The sequence below is a fragment of the Scatophagus argus genome, chromosome 1, assembly GCF_020382885.2.
Source record: "Scatophagus argus isolate fScaArg1 chromosome 1, fScaArg1.pri, whole genome shotgun sequence".
Classification (NCBI taxonomy): Eukaryota; Metazoa; Chordata; class Actinopteri; family Scatophagidae; genus Scatophagus; species Scatophagus argus.
In genome coordinates this window covers 18,497,828-18,514,776 of record NC_058493.1, presented here as the reverse complement: position 1 = coordinate 18,514,776, position 16,949 = coordinate 18,497,828, and the positions used below count along the sequence as shown (strand labels likewise).

General features: G+C 41.9%; 2 protein-coding genes across 20 annotated transcripts in view; both read right to left on the bottom strand.

Annotated features, from left to right (window-relative positions):
• fam189a1 (family with sequence similarity 189 member A1) overlaps positions 1-5,727 on the bottom strand; it is a 73,511-nt gene extending 67,784 nt beyond the window's left edge. For 3 of the 6 annotated variants that reach the window (XM_046388887.1, XM_046388922.1, XM_046388915.1), the window contains exon 1: positions 4,228-5,489. In XM_046388887.1, the coding sequence (XP_046244843.1) occupies positions 4,228-4,491 (264 nt within the window). In that variant the 5' untranslated portion in view covers positions 4,492-5,489. Of the gene's footprint in view, positions 1-4,227; positions 5,490-5,597 lie in introns of those variants that run through there. The other 3 variants (XM_046388908.1, XM_046388895.1, XM_046388903.1) reach the window with 3 other exon arrangements.
• Positions 5,728-8,271: 2,544 nt separating this feature from the next.
• Positions 8,272-16,949, bottom strand: part of tjp1a (tight junction protein 1a) — a 111,377-nt gene continuing 102,699 nt past the window's right edge. For 10 of the 14 annotated variants that reach the window (XM_046388735.1, XM_046388753.1, XM_046388743.1 and 7 more), the window contains 5 exons: positions 16,527-16,786; positions 14,648-14,802; positions 13,933-14,153; positions 12,987-13,130; positions 8,272-9,996 (listed from right to left, as the gene is read on the bottom strand). In XM_046388735.1, coding sequence (XP_046244691.1) covers positions 9,902-9,996; positions 12,987-13,130; positions 13,933-14,153; positions 14,648-14,802; positions 16,527-16,786 — 875 coding nt within the window. In that variant the 3' untranslated portion in view covers positions 8,272-9,901. The remainder of the gene's footprint in view (positions 9,997-12,986; positions 13,131-13,932; positions 14,154-14,647; positions 14,803-16,526; positions 16,787-16,949) is intronic. The other 4 variants (XM_046388708.1, XM_046388779.1, XM_046388718.1 and 1 more) reach the window with 2 other exon arrangements.

Sequence of the window (16,949 nt, the reverse complement as noted above, 5' to 3'; positions counted from 1 at the left end):
ACCGTCACTTTAAAGGCAGAGAAAAGCTACTGATTACTGATGTTATGAGTCATCAGCGACAGAGCCTCAGTACTCCTGACAGCAAGTACATCTGTATTTACCTCATTCATGTTCAGCACATCTCATCATCAAAACGATGACAATATTTTAAGCAACTCTGAAGACTAAAACCTCAATACTTTGAACCACAAACACACACACACACACCCCTCTGTATCTGTGTGTGTGTGTGTGTGCTGCCAGGACACTACCTAAGCCTAATAAGCCAGTTAATTAATGATGATGCACAGTCTCTTGTTGCAGAGACAGCAGATCCCAGCAACTAAGCAATTAAACCAAACATTTTTGCCTCTTTGTCTTCATCTGCTATGAGAACTCCTCCTCTCCTCATGTTCTTCACTCAGGCCAGTCATGAAAAACATGGCAAACAAGATTTTCCTGCAGCAGCCTGATTAGACATGCCCAAAATTTCCACTTTCCTCTAAAATAATTTCCTATAAGAGGTTTAGCAGCACTTTGCAGAGGCAAACTGTTGATGCGTGTTTGCATCATCTCCTCTATTTTCCTGACTTTCTGGTCTCAGAAGAAAACACAAAACACAGCAGCTCTGTTTTTGTGTTTAGATCTTTGTTGGTATTTTGTCATAAATCAAAAATAAACATCATCTGGGAACAAAAAATGTATAACACTTTGAGGCGGTTTTCCCCGCACACGCTGAGGTATTTCATAGGATAAATGAAAAAACTGGTGACACTAAATGAAAAGTCAGAGGAACATCAAAGTCTGTAGGATTCATCCAACATGTTTTGTTTTGTTTTCTCTTTTTTTTTGTTAAAAAACCAAAACATTTCACGGAAGTTCATCAATACATGTTGAAATATTTAAGTTGAAACCCAGCAAAACCAACACAGCAACATCCTTTAGAGCCACAAGGGTAGCTAAAAATCAGCTTTACAGCAGCGTGGACCATCCTTACACACACACACACACACACACACACACACACACACACACTATGCCCCCACAACACAACAACTAACCAGCAAAAACACTTTGGAGGCTGCTATTCAAACACACAGACACACAATGTACACTCGGGCAGATTAGCGCAGACTTTGCTGACTGCTGGTGCTGGAAATGCTGCCTCACAACAAACACCACGAATACGGTCTTAAGCCCTCCTTGTTGTGGTGCAGTCCGTAGCTTTGGGATGTTGGAGTGTTACTTTCAGAGAGGCTGTACACAAAATCCACATTCATCTTCTACCACACAGCCAGGAGAGCGGGGGAGGGGAGAAAAAGGAGAAGAAAATCCTTCTCCTGAGCACCGAGAGGAGATGAGAGGAAAGGAAAGGAGACAGAAAGCATTAAAACCTAATGCCAATTCGTGAATGACGCTTGCAATAACTTCCGATCTGATTTGCATGTTCACATATTCTGCCCAAACTGTCTTTATTCTCTGTGACAGGAAGTGAGAAAGAGGAAAAAAAAAGAAAAGAGGCGGCTTGTGTATCAGCATATGTGTGGTTGGACTCTTGCATCAGTGCCGAGTTTAATTCGTGGAGATGTGAGGTGAACGCTAATTTGTTCTGCGTGTCAGCTGCAGACAGCTGCAGCGGCCTTTTGGCTCCCTTGACCACCTCGCCTCATTTATTGGCCAAAAACCTGGCAGGGCGGCGTGATTCACCGCCAAAAGGTAAAGCTGCCGATAACCTGGCTGAACGCAGCAGAGTGGAAACGACAGCACGCTTTGTGCGGTCTGCACATGTAAATCAGATCGTTACGGTTCTGCATCATCTTTTTTGTCACCAAGAATCACATTTCCAGGAAGCGAGTGCGACTAGCTGCTCGTCTGCTCGGCTAACGAGTTACAGCAGGGGAGTGGGATGATTACAGGCCTTGAGTTAGGTGCGACAAAGAGCAGGATATTTGTAGGATCAATCTCTGTTGGCCCACACGGCACACATGACTCAGGGTAACACAAAATGGGGAGGCAGATGGATGGATATGCACTGAGGTGGGATATATTTGTGTATCTCTGAGTGTGTGTGTGTGTGTGTGTGTGTGTGTAGGAGGAGGGACAGCCAGGCTGGGTGATTGCTCCGTGTAGGAAGCAGAGATTACGCCTTCTCTCGCTGTGATTGTGATGAAATCCCACAATACCAGTCATCACAGAGATTCTTAATGATGTCCCACAGTGACTACACACACACACTGAAACACTTACAGAGCGTGCGCGCGCACACACACCACACACACACAAGTACAGACAGGTTGAGGATTTGTTGTCATCTTCCTCACGCACCAAGTGCACCAACATGTCAGGAAGCTCAACCTAAAGCTTCAGAGTCCAGTGCGAGTTAAAGCTACATGCTCAATCAAGAAGCTGAGAGTAATCAGTCTGCAGGACATCAGAGGGTCAAATTAACTATTTAATCTAATAAAAGGACCTCAGCTTGAACAAGGACACACTGCATCAAAGCATCCGTAGCAGATATTCAGGATAATGGCACCATGACGACTATTAACCGCTGTTACACACTCACGCGTGTTGAGGCAGAGACAAAGAAAACTCTCCTTCTGTAAAATGAGGAACAGAGTCGCTCTACACAGCCTTAAAGCTACACAAGGCAAGCTTCTGTCTGCAAACACACTCATATTATCAGACTAAATCACAGAGCAGAGCCATGAAAGGAATCCCATCCCAACTAATTGGATGCTGCTGATTTGTCTTATTTATACAAAGCCAAGCTTCCAGACACTTTCTAATAACCTCAGATGCCGCATGTTCTACTTTTAGAAGCTGACATTTAAGGCAAAATGTAAAAGCAGGACTCAGGACTTCGGGAGCGCTGAAAGATCTTTTTCCAGCCCACATGTTTGACATAAAGGACATGAATGCGAGGATTTTAAAGTCATCCAGCTGCGTTTCCTGCTTTACAAAGAGTGACTTCCACTCGTCTGACTGCTTGTGGGCAAATCACTTTCATCGCCAGAGTGGTCTCGACCACATCGTCTGGCACCACTGAGGCTGAAGGTCCTTTCTGCAGGCAAGCTATTTGTTTCCAGCACCTGATTCCTTCCTTAAATCTTATACACCAGTACTCTTTCATTTTTTTGCCGTAGGTAACATGTTGATAATGGATCAGCACCTCATGCAACCTCACTTCAAAAAACATGAACCATCCCTTCTTAGTTTTACACTTTACAGCATCTGTCGACCTAAAGAACGACCATACAGTCTCAATAATGACTTAGAGTCATAAGAAAATACCAGAAGTCAAAGTTCTCCACAGATACATTCAGGTTTGTTACCGTGAGCTACAGAAGCAGGCGAGAAAAACCTCAAGTTGCATTTAGAAAGGTAACCTTTTCTGTGGCAAAACTGACGCAATGCACACAGTTGATGTCTCCATGAGCCAGTGTGTCAGGGCAACAAAATGCATCAGGTTCTGGCTGACAAACGTAACTGACGGCAAGTTGCAGCCCAACAACAGGCTGACTGGCCTGATTTTGTCAAACCAGCTCGAGGCGCTGATCGAGAATGTGCACTGACCTTTGCCCTCTGAGCCCTGCGGCGACTTTCCACTCCCCTGTAACTATACACTGCAACACATATAGGGCCTAACACATGTCCTCTCATGCTCTCTCTCTCTCACACACACACACACACATATACAGATGGCCCCTTGGTCCACAGACCTCCCTTCACCCCTGCACTCTGCCCCACTGCCTCTATAATTAATGGACTCCGGGTCTCTGGCAGGAAATAAGGCAAGCGTGCATTCATAAATATTTACAGAAAGCACCATGAAAATTTCAAAAGAAGAAAAACACAACATCTCAACGACCATTCTCCCCAGTACATTTCACTGTACACGGAGTACAGTAGTACTCTGTAACACTTTTTTTCTTCTTTTCCCGGCAGTGACACACCAATTAGCTCCCTGCCTGAGAAAAACAAACTGGACCTTTCTTCAAACCACAGTCCACACAATCCTGAGTTATGGTCAGTAGTCCATGAGGCCAATGTTGTGATATGGGGCAAACATCCCTCTGTCATAGATGCTGAATAAAACAAAATAAACAACACCCCTGTCATGATTTCATGTTGTCTCAATGCATACACTCTTTAGAGCTACTATATCGTTTTTCCTGTTCTCTATGTGATGAAAACTTGACTCCTGTCGCCAGAAAAGAGCAGCATGGTGTTAAATGTTGTACTCACAGAGAAACCTGCCCAGAAGGGGCAGGAGTGCCGGACCCTGGGTGATGTGGTGAGAGCCAGAGCCGCGAAGCTGACGGCCAGGATGAGACTCCCCAGGACCATCTGAGAGACTCCCAGAGCCAGCATGATCCTCGTTCGAGTCCGGTACTCCCTAAGTCGGGACAAGCTGCGGGAGAGCGACGCCGGGCTCAGGGACCCCGGGCCGCCGCCGCCGCTGCTGCTGCTCCCGCCGCCGCCGCCGCGGGGCAGCGCGTTCAGCGGCATTGTCACTGAAGGGTACGACGAACAGCTACAGCAGTACCGATAAAGGACAATGACATCCACAAACGGAAGAGTCGCTGCGTCTCAGCCCGCACTGCGCTGGTAAAACGATGCAACTCGAAGTCAGTGTCCGACGTAGATGATTTCCATCAATTAAGATGCTGGGAGTCGCTCCAATTAGAGATGCGCTGCGGCGGATGGGAGGAGAAAGGTGAGAAAAGAGAGCGCTGGTAGAGGCACCAGATGTTTACCATAACACACACGGAAAGTAGGGAGGTTTTCAAGGCGAAATGTGTCAAATAAAACGCCGGAGTTCTCTGCGGCTGATTCGGTAAGGAGCCCATTCCTCAAAACCCAAAACGCACAGACAGAACGAAAACGCACCATCCTGCTGTCAACCAGCTTTGCACCATTGTCATGCTGTCCTGCTCGCCCCTGCAGGCTCTCCAACTCGAAAGCGAGAGATGAAGCCTGGATAAGACGCGTGCAAAGAAAGAAAGAAAGAAAAGCCTGATCTTACTCGGGGAATAAACGGAAACCACGAAGATATTTCTGGGTTTTAGATGTCTGAATATCCGCAGCGTTTTTTTTTTCTGTGTGAGGCACCGACCGACAGCGGAGCTAAAAGCCCGGACAGGAGATGCTCACTGCGTATTGGAGATGTGCCACTGCGCGCGTCTGCATGGCGACGAACAGCACGGAGCCTGTTTTACTACGATAGTGAAGAAAGGGAGGGAGGTGGGAGCTTTTACTATCAGGCAACATCCAAAAAACCTGCGCCTGATTTGCTGCCGTTGCTCGTGATGCAGCCGTGCTGCTGGGTGAAAACGCGGAGGGACCGTCAGAAGTGTGTCAGCCTACCGAGATTTTAGTTCGTTTAGAGAAGAAAAGAGCGCATATTTTCTGTTCCATGAAACGGCCGCACAGCCTGTATTGTATATGTTCCCCGTGAAAGTCATCAGAGGAGGAGATGTTATTTTACGCGCAGGTGGGGTCGCCTTTTTCTAAAACAAAAGTGTAGATCAACACGGTCCATTGCATTGTCACTGAACAGAGAATAGACTCGGTCATCAGCAGTCCGTCACCGGCTGGTTGTAACTGCGACACACCTGGTGAAGAATCTGCCTAAAGAGCTCCGGGAAATTAGACGGCCAGCACGTTGATGAATGGCTCACTGACGGCTGGAGGCCTTAAGAGGTCGAAGTGTCCAATATTAAGGGAGAAAATAGTAACAGAGAGAAAGATCAGAGAAAGTGTGCAGGATTTTTCCCCCCTTCTTTTCTTTTGAATTATCATCACAGCGAACCTCTAATTTATCTTGGGAATTTGGAGGGATTGGGGTGCCTTTTTAATGATGAACATGTTTAATCTCAAAACATGTTCAAGGAGTACTTCAGTCTGCTTATGAAACAGCAATACTTTAAGGTCCTGATGATAAATGGAAAAGTAAAATGTCTGAAATTTGTCTTTCTTCATCACATTATTTTTACCACGTCAGTAAACGTAAGGACGAAAAGTAGCCTAATAAAACATTCATATTAAAGTAGGATGGTGGTTTGTCTTTTGAGAAGAGTAGGCTGTCCTGAGCCATGAAAATCACAGCTGAAAGACTTGTGCTTTTCTGACCTTGTTCAGTTGTTCAGTAGACTCATTCAGAGCGCACCTGCGCCACCCAGCGGTGAAAGTGATGATAAACAGTCAAACAACACTCAAGTCAATTAATTGATTAGATAAAGAGAGTAAATCTAACATGATTTTATCAATTAAATCATTTAAAATCATTTTTTAAAAAACGAGGATCACTGGCTGCTCAAAGATCAGAAGATTTTCTTAGGATAATAAACTGAATATCTGACTTTGGACGACTAATTGGACAAATTGGTGAAAAATGCTCATCAGGATTTGCCAGATTCAACCTTCAGATATTCTATTTTCAGTGATATTTTCTTAATGAAATGATTTTTTTTTTTGAAGAAAATAAAATATCAGTTTAAGAGACAATCTTTCATTGCATACTTGTGTATATATACAGTGGCTTGCGAAACTATTTGGCCCCCTTGAACTTTGTGACCTTTTTCCACATTTCAGGCTTCAAACATAAAGATATAAAACTGTAATTTCTTGTGAAGAATCAACAACAAGTGGGACACAATCATGAAGTGGAACACACTTTATTGGATATTTTAAACTTTTTTAACAAATAAAAAAACGAAAAATTGGGCGTGCAAAATTATTCAGCCCCTTTACTTTCAGTGCAGCAAACTCTGTCCAGAAGTTCAGTGAGGATCTCTGAATGATTCAATGTTGACCTAAATGACTAACGATGATAAATGGAATCCGCCTGTGTGTAATCAAGTCTCTGTATAAATGCACCTGCACTGTGATAGTCTCAGAGGTCTGTTTAAAGCGCAGAGAGCATCATGAAGAACAAGGAACACACCAGTCAGGTCCGAGATACTGTTGTGGAGAAGTTTAAAGCTGGATTTGGATACAAAAAGATTTCCCAAGCTTTAAACATCCCAAGGAGCACTGTGCAAGCAATAATATTGAAATGGAAGGAGTATCAGACCACTGCAAATCTACCAAGATCTGGCCGTCCCCCTAAACTTTCAGCTCATACAAGGAGAAGACTGATCAGAGATGCAGCCAAGAGGCCCATGATCACTCTGGATGAACTGCAGAGGTCTACAGCTGAGGTGGGAGAATCTGTCCATAGGACAACAATCAGTCGTATACTGCACAAATCTGGCCTTTATGGAAGAGTGGCAAGAAGGAAGCCATTTCTTAAAGATATCCATAAAAAGTGTTGTTTAAAGTTTGCCACAAGCCACCTGGGAGACACACCAAACATGTGGAAGAAGGTGCTCTGGTCAGATGAGACCAAAATCGAACTTTTTGGCAACGATGCAAGACGTTATGTTTGGCGTAAAAGCAGCACAGCTCATCACCCTCAACACACCATCCCCACTGTCAAACATGGTGGTGGCAGCATCATGGTTTGGGCCTGCTTTTCTTCAGCAGGGACAGGGAAGATGGTTAAAATTGATGGGAAGATGGATGGAGCCAAATACAGGACCATTCTGGAAGAAAACCTGATGGAGTCCGCAAAAGACCTGAGACTGGGACGGAGATTTGTCTTCCAACAAGACAATGATCCAAAACATAAAGCAAAAGCTACAATGGAATGGTTCACCAAAAAACATATCAAGGTGTTAGAATGGCCAAGTCAAAGTCCAGACCTCAATCCAATTGAGAATCTGTGGAAAGAACTGAAAACTGCTGTTCACAAACGCTCTCCATCCAACCTCACTGAGCTCGAGCTGTTTTGCAAGGAGGAATGGGCAAAAATATCAGTTTCTCGATGTGCAAAACTGATAGAGACATACCCCAAGCGACTTGCAGCTGTAATCGCAGCAAAAGGTGGCGCTACAAAGTATTAACTCAATGGGGCTGAATGATTTTGCACACCCAATTTTTCATTTTTTATTTGTTAAAAAAGTTAAAAATATCCAATACATTTTGTTCCACTTCATGATTGTGTCCCACTTGTTGTTGTTTCTTCACAAAAAATTACAGTTTTATATCTTTATGTTTGAAGCCTGAAATGTGTCAAAAGGTCACAAAGTTCAAGGGGGCCAAATAGTTTCGCAAGCCACTGTACGTATACATAAATGCACACAGAGCCAAAGACCACAGCTCTCTGAAAAAAAACACAAAAACACTTTGTATGAAAAAACTTCCTCAAAGACACACATTTTACTTTCAAAATGATTTTATTTATTAATACAGTGGTATACTTAAAATTGTGTTGCAGAAGAAAAAAAAAATCAGCCACACGTGAAGAGCTAATGTCCAATTAAAGCTGTGTTATATCTAAAAAATAAAATGGAACTGGTGTGCCATACATAATATATTGTCTATTAGTACAAAAATACATTTAAGGGCACACGATACAGCATCCAGTATCACAAATCAGTGAGGGGACACTTTGAGCAGAGCACACCCTGTTGAAAAGAACATGTTTTAAATGTATTTTATTCTAAGTAAATTCCTGATCTGTAAAGAGCCATAAAAAGACCCGTTTCTGTGACTGTAACACGGTGTGAATATATTGATAGAAAAGGTGTGATGCATTATTGTTAGGTTACAAGTTCCAAGGCTCGAGGATATATCCAGAATACAAAGATAACCACGTTCACTTTCTTCCACTTTTTAAAACATGTTTTCTCTAAGTTTTATACAAAAAAGAAAGACATACAAAAAGTTCATTTACAAACAAAAGAAACAAGGCAATATGCTAGCTTTATTTACAGCCACTTCTTTTCTGTTTGTGTAATTTTTTATTTTATTTTTTTTTAAGTAATGCATAGCGGATAAAAGATGAGCATACCTTTGTTATCCTTTATCAACTGTTATTGTGTGCTAAACCCAAGTTCATTTATACAGTGGGTTCACAGAAATGGCAAAACAAAAATGACATTACACCTTAATTTATCATAACTTATTTTTTTTTCTCTCAATGAAAAGTGAATAATCTGCAGATAAGGCATCACTGCTTATTTGTGTGTGAGTGCAAGAGTGCACAGAGAGAGAGAGAGAGAGTAAGAGATAGAAAGAGATAAAGATGTGAAGAAGGAACTGAGGAGAATACTGGACCTGAGTAAAGAACATGCATAGATCTCCCTCAGGCTGGAAGGAGAGACGTGCTATTCGGTAAGAAATTAAGCTACAACGTATTACTGTAGGAAGAGGAAGAGCAGAAGGGAGGTGCGACGGAAGAACGTCTCTAAAAGTGTGCTGCCTGGGTTCATGTCCAGCTCATGTTTTGCCAACGCCTTCAACAGATACATGCAAAAGTCGCCTTCGCTGCTTCGCCTCACGTCTGTCTCAGACTTTCATTTAAATTTCCTCAGTGTGGGGAAAACGAGGGAGAAAAACCATTTTTATTGAGTCACCTCAACTGACAAAAAAATATGTCAACTGGTAATTGAATTCATGAGTAAAACGTTTAGAAAATCTTCTCTATACTACTATATATACTGTATGCATATATAGCATAAATATACCGACACAGCCATCTAAATTCATGGTAAAATGACATTAAACATTGCCTTATACACAGTGTCAATCCTCAGAGGCATGGGGCATGCATTACTGGATTCATTTCACATCAAAACTTCAAACTGGGAAAAAGTTTTAAAGAACAGCTTGTAACGATCATCAGCGTCTCGCCTTCATCCATACAGGTGCAGTAAACAGCACTGACTGGGTCTTCTTCATACGCCAATATGTGTGTGTGTGTGTGTGTGTGTGTGTGTGTGTGTGTGCACGCGTGTGTCCATCTTCTTCATCTTATCCATCCCCCCGCCTTCTCGGTTTCACATTCAGTAACATCACACCTGCTGGTCCGTCCTTAAAAGTGGTCAATGAGCACAGAAACACAGTTGGCTCCCACCAGATAGTTGGGGTCCCCGGGGAGAGATTTGTTCTGCCAGTTTTTTGGGTCACCTGCAGGCAGACAGATGGGAGGGAGAATGTGAGTGCCGATTATTTAAAAAAAAAAAATACAAAATTCAAGCCGTAAAACAAATTATAAGCACTATTCACTTGCAAACTCCTCCTCACACAACAAAATCCATTGTACAGCAAATTCAGCTCGTCTCATCTTAAACAACAACACTGGCTGCAGAATTTGATTGTGCTCGTTTTCTGAAATAGACATGTTAGGTATTATCACAGTGTTTTGTGGCCTACATCCAAAGCACAGCAACACAAGAGACTAGTAAAAGCAATTTCATATTTTTTTTAATTGTATGTCCCCAGCCCCTTGTTCACTGCGAATTAAACCTCAGTCACTTTGAGGTCTGAGAGTAAATGTAATTATAAACATACAGGTCTGTGCCAAGAGGAAATTTCCAGTAATCAATCAGAGTAAGCAGAGCCAACTCAGCAGAGGCGCACTGAGGCCAACTACACATGTGACAGTAGAAATACAAGCTCCTCATTGACTTTGACTGTCACTCTTTAAACTGTCAATCTTGTCCTAAAATCTGGGAAACAGAGATCAGGGAGGCAAAATAAAAGCAGGACGGGAGGACGGGGGGGACCACACACATAACTCAGATGTAATCCTTTATTTCAAGTTCTAAAGATTGATGCAAACAAGAACCTCTTCTACAAACGCCTGTGCTTGGCTAGGTCAAGCATAAGCCCCATGAGCGGGGGCTTATGCTAGGCGCTAATGTCGGCTCGAGGAGTTAGCCAGCTTTCAAATTCTGTCTTCTAGTCATCATCATTTTCCTACACAAACACACAGTCTGTGTGGGAGCCAACGCGGCCCTGACGCTAATAAAGACTTTCTTGTAAAACACTGTAAACTGAACAGGAGCAACTGCAGAAGAGAGAAGGCGGTGTGCTGAAGAACACTGATCGCTGGAACTTTCTGAGTGACTGAGGCGTCACCTCAGGAGGTCAGGTGTGAATTTTCCCCTCAGTTCTTCAGGTATTGAAAGCACAGATCACACACATCGAGTTGTCAGAGTGGGAATGAGGGAAACCAAAGCAGATTATGATTGGCCATTCTAGAATAATTCAGACATAATTTGATTTTTAATAATAATTAAGATATTTTTGGGGCGTTTTTGCTTTTATTGGACTGGCATGACGTGGCCAGCTGCAGTCGAACTAGCAATGCTAGTACAAGCAATTTGGGGGAAATCTCACATCTTCATTTAGAGGCCAGTTTTTGCCTAAACAACAGAAATTTATTTGACAAATCACAATACCAAAAAGAATCCCACAACATGAATATTAACAGTACCCTGGGGAGATTTTTTTTTTTTTTAAAAAATAAACATTAATGTTTTTACACTAAGTGTTTTCTCAACATAAACATTGTGTGTATCCTTAGGCTGCAACTTTATCATCTTTTTCATTATTGATAAATTTGTTGGATTATTAATTATCACATAATTTGATGTCAGTCTCTTTGAGTACATGTGATTTTCAAATCAAATTCTTTTCCACATAAACCGAAGCCAGTTTTAGAGATAAACGGCACCACTGCGGATCTGATTTCAGCTTTCAAGTTAACACAATCATCTGCAGAATAACACAGTAGACACAGAAGAGAGGCACATACTGAGAGAGGAGGAGAGTGGAGAAGCAGAGAAGCAAAGCGGGAAGAAAAGCACCGAGGGGACAGGAGGAGGCCAGAGAGTGGCCTTGCTTTACAATAAGAGGATTACAACGCAGCCTGATAATCCTCCCACAATTCAGCGGGACAACGGGAGTGAGCTCACATCTCATTCAGCCCTCCAAGTCTCATCCTTAAAATGAGGCTAATTAGCAGCTAATCCTGACCACTGCCGAAATTATCAGTGTTTCCGAAGACGGGGTGTGAGGAGGACGGTATTAAGAAAACTTCAACCTTGTTAGCTGGAGTTTAGCTTCAATATGAGCCTCAGCTGTTGCTCTCAAATGTTACAATACAGTAAACGATGACCTACTTTAAGTAGTTCTGATTTTACAAAAACGTAATTTGTGCAGAATTCCCTCTAATTCTAATTTCTGTCCTAAATTCATGTTGATGCTAAATATAAACATAGACTTCACAAACAGTATCCCACTCAGCATTGTGGTTTTACTTGGACTTATTTGACTTTTACTTGGAAATTCTTCACTAGGTAGTGCACTGTTTAAAATATTTTCTACAGTATTAAAAATCCCATTTTAGAAGTGAGTTACCTGGACTATCAGACCAAAAAAATGAAAATTGAAGTGTCTGAATCACCTCTTGTAACCATTGAAAGCTGTGAAAATTTCTTTGAGTAAACAAACTGAGGCCGATCTTTTAGAAGATATATTTAGAGAACTATATTTTGACATGGTAACATGATGTCTCTGTGTAACTTTTCTTTTGTTTTTCTTTTTTTTTTTCCCAAGCGTTATTGGTTACGACAGTGTCCCAGTTTCTGGAAGATCTATAAAAGCTGTTCTTCAGGTCATGATTTGGGTGGCTATGTGAGAAAAATCACTCTGGGCAGAGCAGCATGCACTATAATTCTTCTAGATGAAATGAAATTATTGCACAGCCAAGTGTTTGGCACATGAATGTTAAACGAAATCAGAGAAACTTGTTAAGGTGATTGAAAACCAAGAAAGAAAAACTGTAATTTCAGCATGTAGAAAAAATGAGGAGACTATGATCTGAACATAAAAAAAAAATAAAACCGGTGATTGAGTGAGTTAACAAGTATAAATGATGAAAATGAATCAACCAAAGCCATAATTAAGAAAAAAAGACAGATTTTCCCCCTAGATTGTTTCTCAGACATTGTCAGATATGACCACATATTCTGTTAAAAATTGACAGAATTGACTTTTGAAAGAAGAGAACCAACACCAGGGGTAAAAGCTGATTAAACAGTGACCCACATCTCTCATATTGTCACACAGCCAGCCCAAACGACCCCAGAAGAACAGAGAGCAAAGCATACCCGACGAGGAGTCGGAGGATTTTAGAGCAAAAGACCAACCATCAGGGGTCATAGACGCACAGTGAGGTAAGCGTAGCTCCACAGGCTTCAAAAACTTGAGGCCATGAGGTCCACACATCACAAGAGGACTGAGCAGAGTCTCTCCTGAAAACACACAAACACAACATGTGGTTATAAACTCAGTTCAGGATGATGGAAGTAAAAACACACAAGCAGGTCTTGGATGCAATTTTTCCCCTACAGCGCTGGCTGAGCACCCACACTGTCAAGGTAAAGGTTTGTTTGACAGTGTGGGATTTAGGCTGGCCCATAATTTCAGATTACTGTACCATCGTCATTTTACACATCCAGCAGTACACAGCAATCTTATCATTCTTTTTAAGTAATGTCATTGACAAATTTAAGTCCAATATTCATTCTCTTTTAACAGTTTTTACTCTCAACCAGTTCTGAAGGGAAACAGCTGTCTCTTAATCTGATAAATGCCCGTGTAGTGTGTTTACCAGGTAGTCCCTGACTTTGTCTGTCTGCTGTTTAGTGCCAAGCTCGTAGTGTTAAGTGGGATTTTAGAACTTGAAACAGCTACTTCAGCCAAAAACACAGCTATAAGAGCTGTGAGGGTGAAGCATAAAAGTAAAGCTGCAGTCTGGACAGATAATCAATGAGCTGAGACTCACTATAAAGCTCTGCAAAGCCAAGTACAGCAGCAGATTCAGGTGATAATTCTCTGTAGGTTCAAAACTCCAAAACCACCTTTCACAATGTTTTCACATTGTCATTTTACACATTATACAAATATTTCTTATGTATATCATCTTAATGTCAGCAGGGACATTTTGGTGATCATCTCAATGTGACTATCAATCAACACAGTCCTACTTTAGATACAGCATATCAGAGACCATTTGAACTGGCTTCAACTGTCTCTCCATCTTTGTTAAGTTACCTTTTTCCTTGTCTAGTGGTGGCAGGATGCTGTTGTCTCTGCAGACCTTGAAGTAGATCTCCTGCTCCACACCATCAGGGATGGCACCCTGTGGGATAATAATGCTGACTCCTGTCTCAATGGAGCTCAGGACACCACCGTTGGAGTTGAAGATACCTCGAGCTGTCGCAACCACTGTGTGGCCCTCATCTTCATCTTCGTTATCATCCAGGGCACTGGGGCTGGAGGACAGATACCTTTACTGTCACCAGGAATCAACCAATATGTTTTTTACAGGGCTGATGTCGATTACAGAGAGTAATCCAGGATACAGCTGTCTAATATTTGAAACCAATTCATCATTTGCAGTAAAAGAGGTATTTACATTGTACTTGAGTATTTCTGCTATTTTATACTTCCACACCACTGCATAGTAGTATCGTATATTATACTTTTTACTCTATTTCATTTATCTGATTACTTGCAAGGGTTATTAATAAAAAAAATACAGATTCATATTATAACAGGGAGAACATGCAAACTCTGCACAGAAGAGCCCAGGCTCGGATTTGACCTGTAGAACTTGGAATCCTAGTGCTGCGAGATGACAGTGCTAACCACAGCACCACTGCATCCAGTAATTGGCCAGATATGAATATAAATGGGCTCTCTTTAACATTCACATTCTCTCTTTTTTTAATATAGATTTAATCTCCAGTCAGATTGAGTTTGTTACCTCACAGGGATGGCCTTGGGCACAGCGTTGATGTTATTGTGCTGGTGTTTGGAGCGGTGGTCCATAGTGCGAGTGAAGGTGTCCAGACCACTGTCATGGTCTGTGTTCTGGGGCTGCGGGGGAATCTGAGGTTTCACTGGGCTTGAGCTGTGGCCCTGTTCCAAACACAAGATGGCGAAGTTTTACATATGATAAGTTACAGTGGTGCTTGGAAGATTGTGAACCCTTGAGAATGTTCTCTATTTTTGCACAAATATGGCCTGAAGTCCAAAAACCAGATAAAGAGAACCAAATTAAACAAATGAGACTAAAATATCATGCTTGTTCATGTATTCATTGAGGAAAATGATCTGATCTGTGTTATATATTTGTGTGTGGCAAAAGTAACAAGCATATAATATTTTAGTTTCATTTGTTTAGTTTGGCTCTCTTTATCTAGTTTTTGGACTTCTGTGAAAATCTGATCACATTTTAGGCCATGTTTATGAAAAAATAGAGAAAATTTGAAAGGCTTCACAAACTTTCAAGCACCACAGTGTATCACAGCCAAGGAAAGTTCATGATTCTGAATGGCTGAAAGAAGTGGATTAAGTTTCAGGAACCAGACAGAATAAACAGACATCTATGTAGACAAAGGAGGAGGATTCCAATCAAACATTATCTGTGTTTAAAAATAATTCACAGGGACATCTGTTGCTGTGCGTCACTAAGTGTCAGTATTTGACTACATGGGAAGGAGACTTGACAGTGAAATATCTTTCTCCATTAATACAATTCAAAATGTACTTATGTTCACAGAAAGCAAAGTATTGACCGCATCACCCAAGTTTGACCGTGGAAATTATTTGCATTTATTTGCCCCAAACAGCTAGAATACCTTGCTGTACATTGCACTGGTGACAAATGTTCCTTTCGTTTTCACGGTAGCAGCTTCAATTTACATTTTAAATGATACTTTTTTTCAAAACTAGACTAGGATATCCCCTCCCAGTCATCACTAATGACCCAGGGGAGAGTGTGGCAGTGTCAGTATCTGTGGAGACCAGTGGCAGGCCGTGCATTTGGTACCTGGGCCTTCAGTGGGGACATACCTGACTTAGTCCACCTCTTAATACAACCACTATCACATCGCAATTATCAAAAAAACCCATCAATACTAAAAAATGCAATATGACAAGGCGTGGCATTAGAGAGTGGCATTTCGTGTGTTAAGGATAATTACCATTATTAATACAACAAGAAACACAGCAAGGATTCTGAAATCTGACTGGTTAAAGAAACAGTCAATGGCTTAAACAGTCTAAATTGCGTGGGCCAGCTCTACTGATTCTGAAGGCTCTGGGCAGATTAGACTGACATGGCAACGCACAGAGGCTGAAATCTGATTGGACAAAAATCGAACATCCACATACACGTACGGGAAGCGGTGCAGTCGAGAGCAATGCTACGAAATGAAGAGAATAAACTGTTGGGAATAAATTAATACAATTTCATGCAACAAATATTAGAAATTTGGTTGTAAATGTAAGTCAGTGCTTCCGATAGTGTTTAGGCCAGCAGAGAAGGACTTGCTGGTCCTGATGGCCCTGATGGCCCGCCACTGGTGGAGACCCTCTCCCTGTATTTTCTTATTTACTTAGTAGTTTGCTGTGCTGGGGATGTTTCCGAGTGTCAGCAACTCTGGAGAATAGTTCATAGTCTCATTCCCAGGTCTTGTTTTTAATTGTTAGCCATTTCACAATCTAGAATGACACTAACCAATCGGCTTTCTTTCTCTGGTACGTTTACAAACAGCAAATGACAACTCCTGTAGCTATTTATTTATTTGACTCCTTTTAGAGTGCTTCACAAGAACGACTACTGGTCAACATCTGCTTACCTTTGGAGCAATCTCCGGCTTGTCATTGGGCAGAAGGTTGTGGTTGAATTTAGGACTGTCAAACATGCGTGCAAAAGGCTTGGCAGATGTGGTGTAGGGCTTGGGCGTGTAGCGGTTGTAGCTGGATACTTGTGGAGCTCCGGTGTTGGTGACTGTTTTTGGAGGCTGCTCAGTAGTGCCGTTCACGGGAGATTTCTCAGGGAAACTCTTGTGAGGCAGGAAGTTGGTCTGGACAGTGTCTTCTCGGGCAGGAAGCTTGGCTGTGGAAGAGCCACGAGGATCAGTCAAAGAGCTCGACAGTATGTCACTGAATAGTGCATGTATGTTTCGTTTATATGAAGCAGGTAATGTCTCTCAATAAACAAAACACACAGTATGATAAATAAAACAAAAAAACACAGATGCATCGCCACATGATTAAAG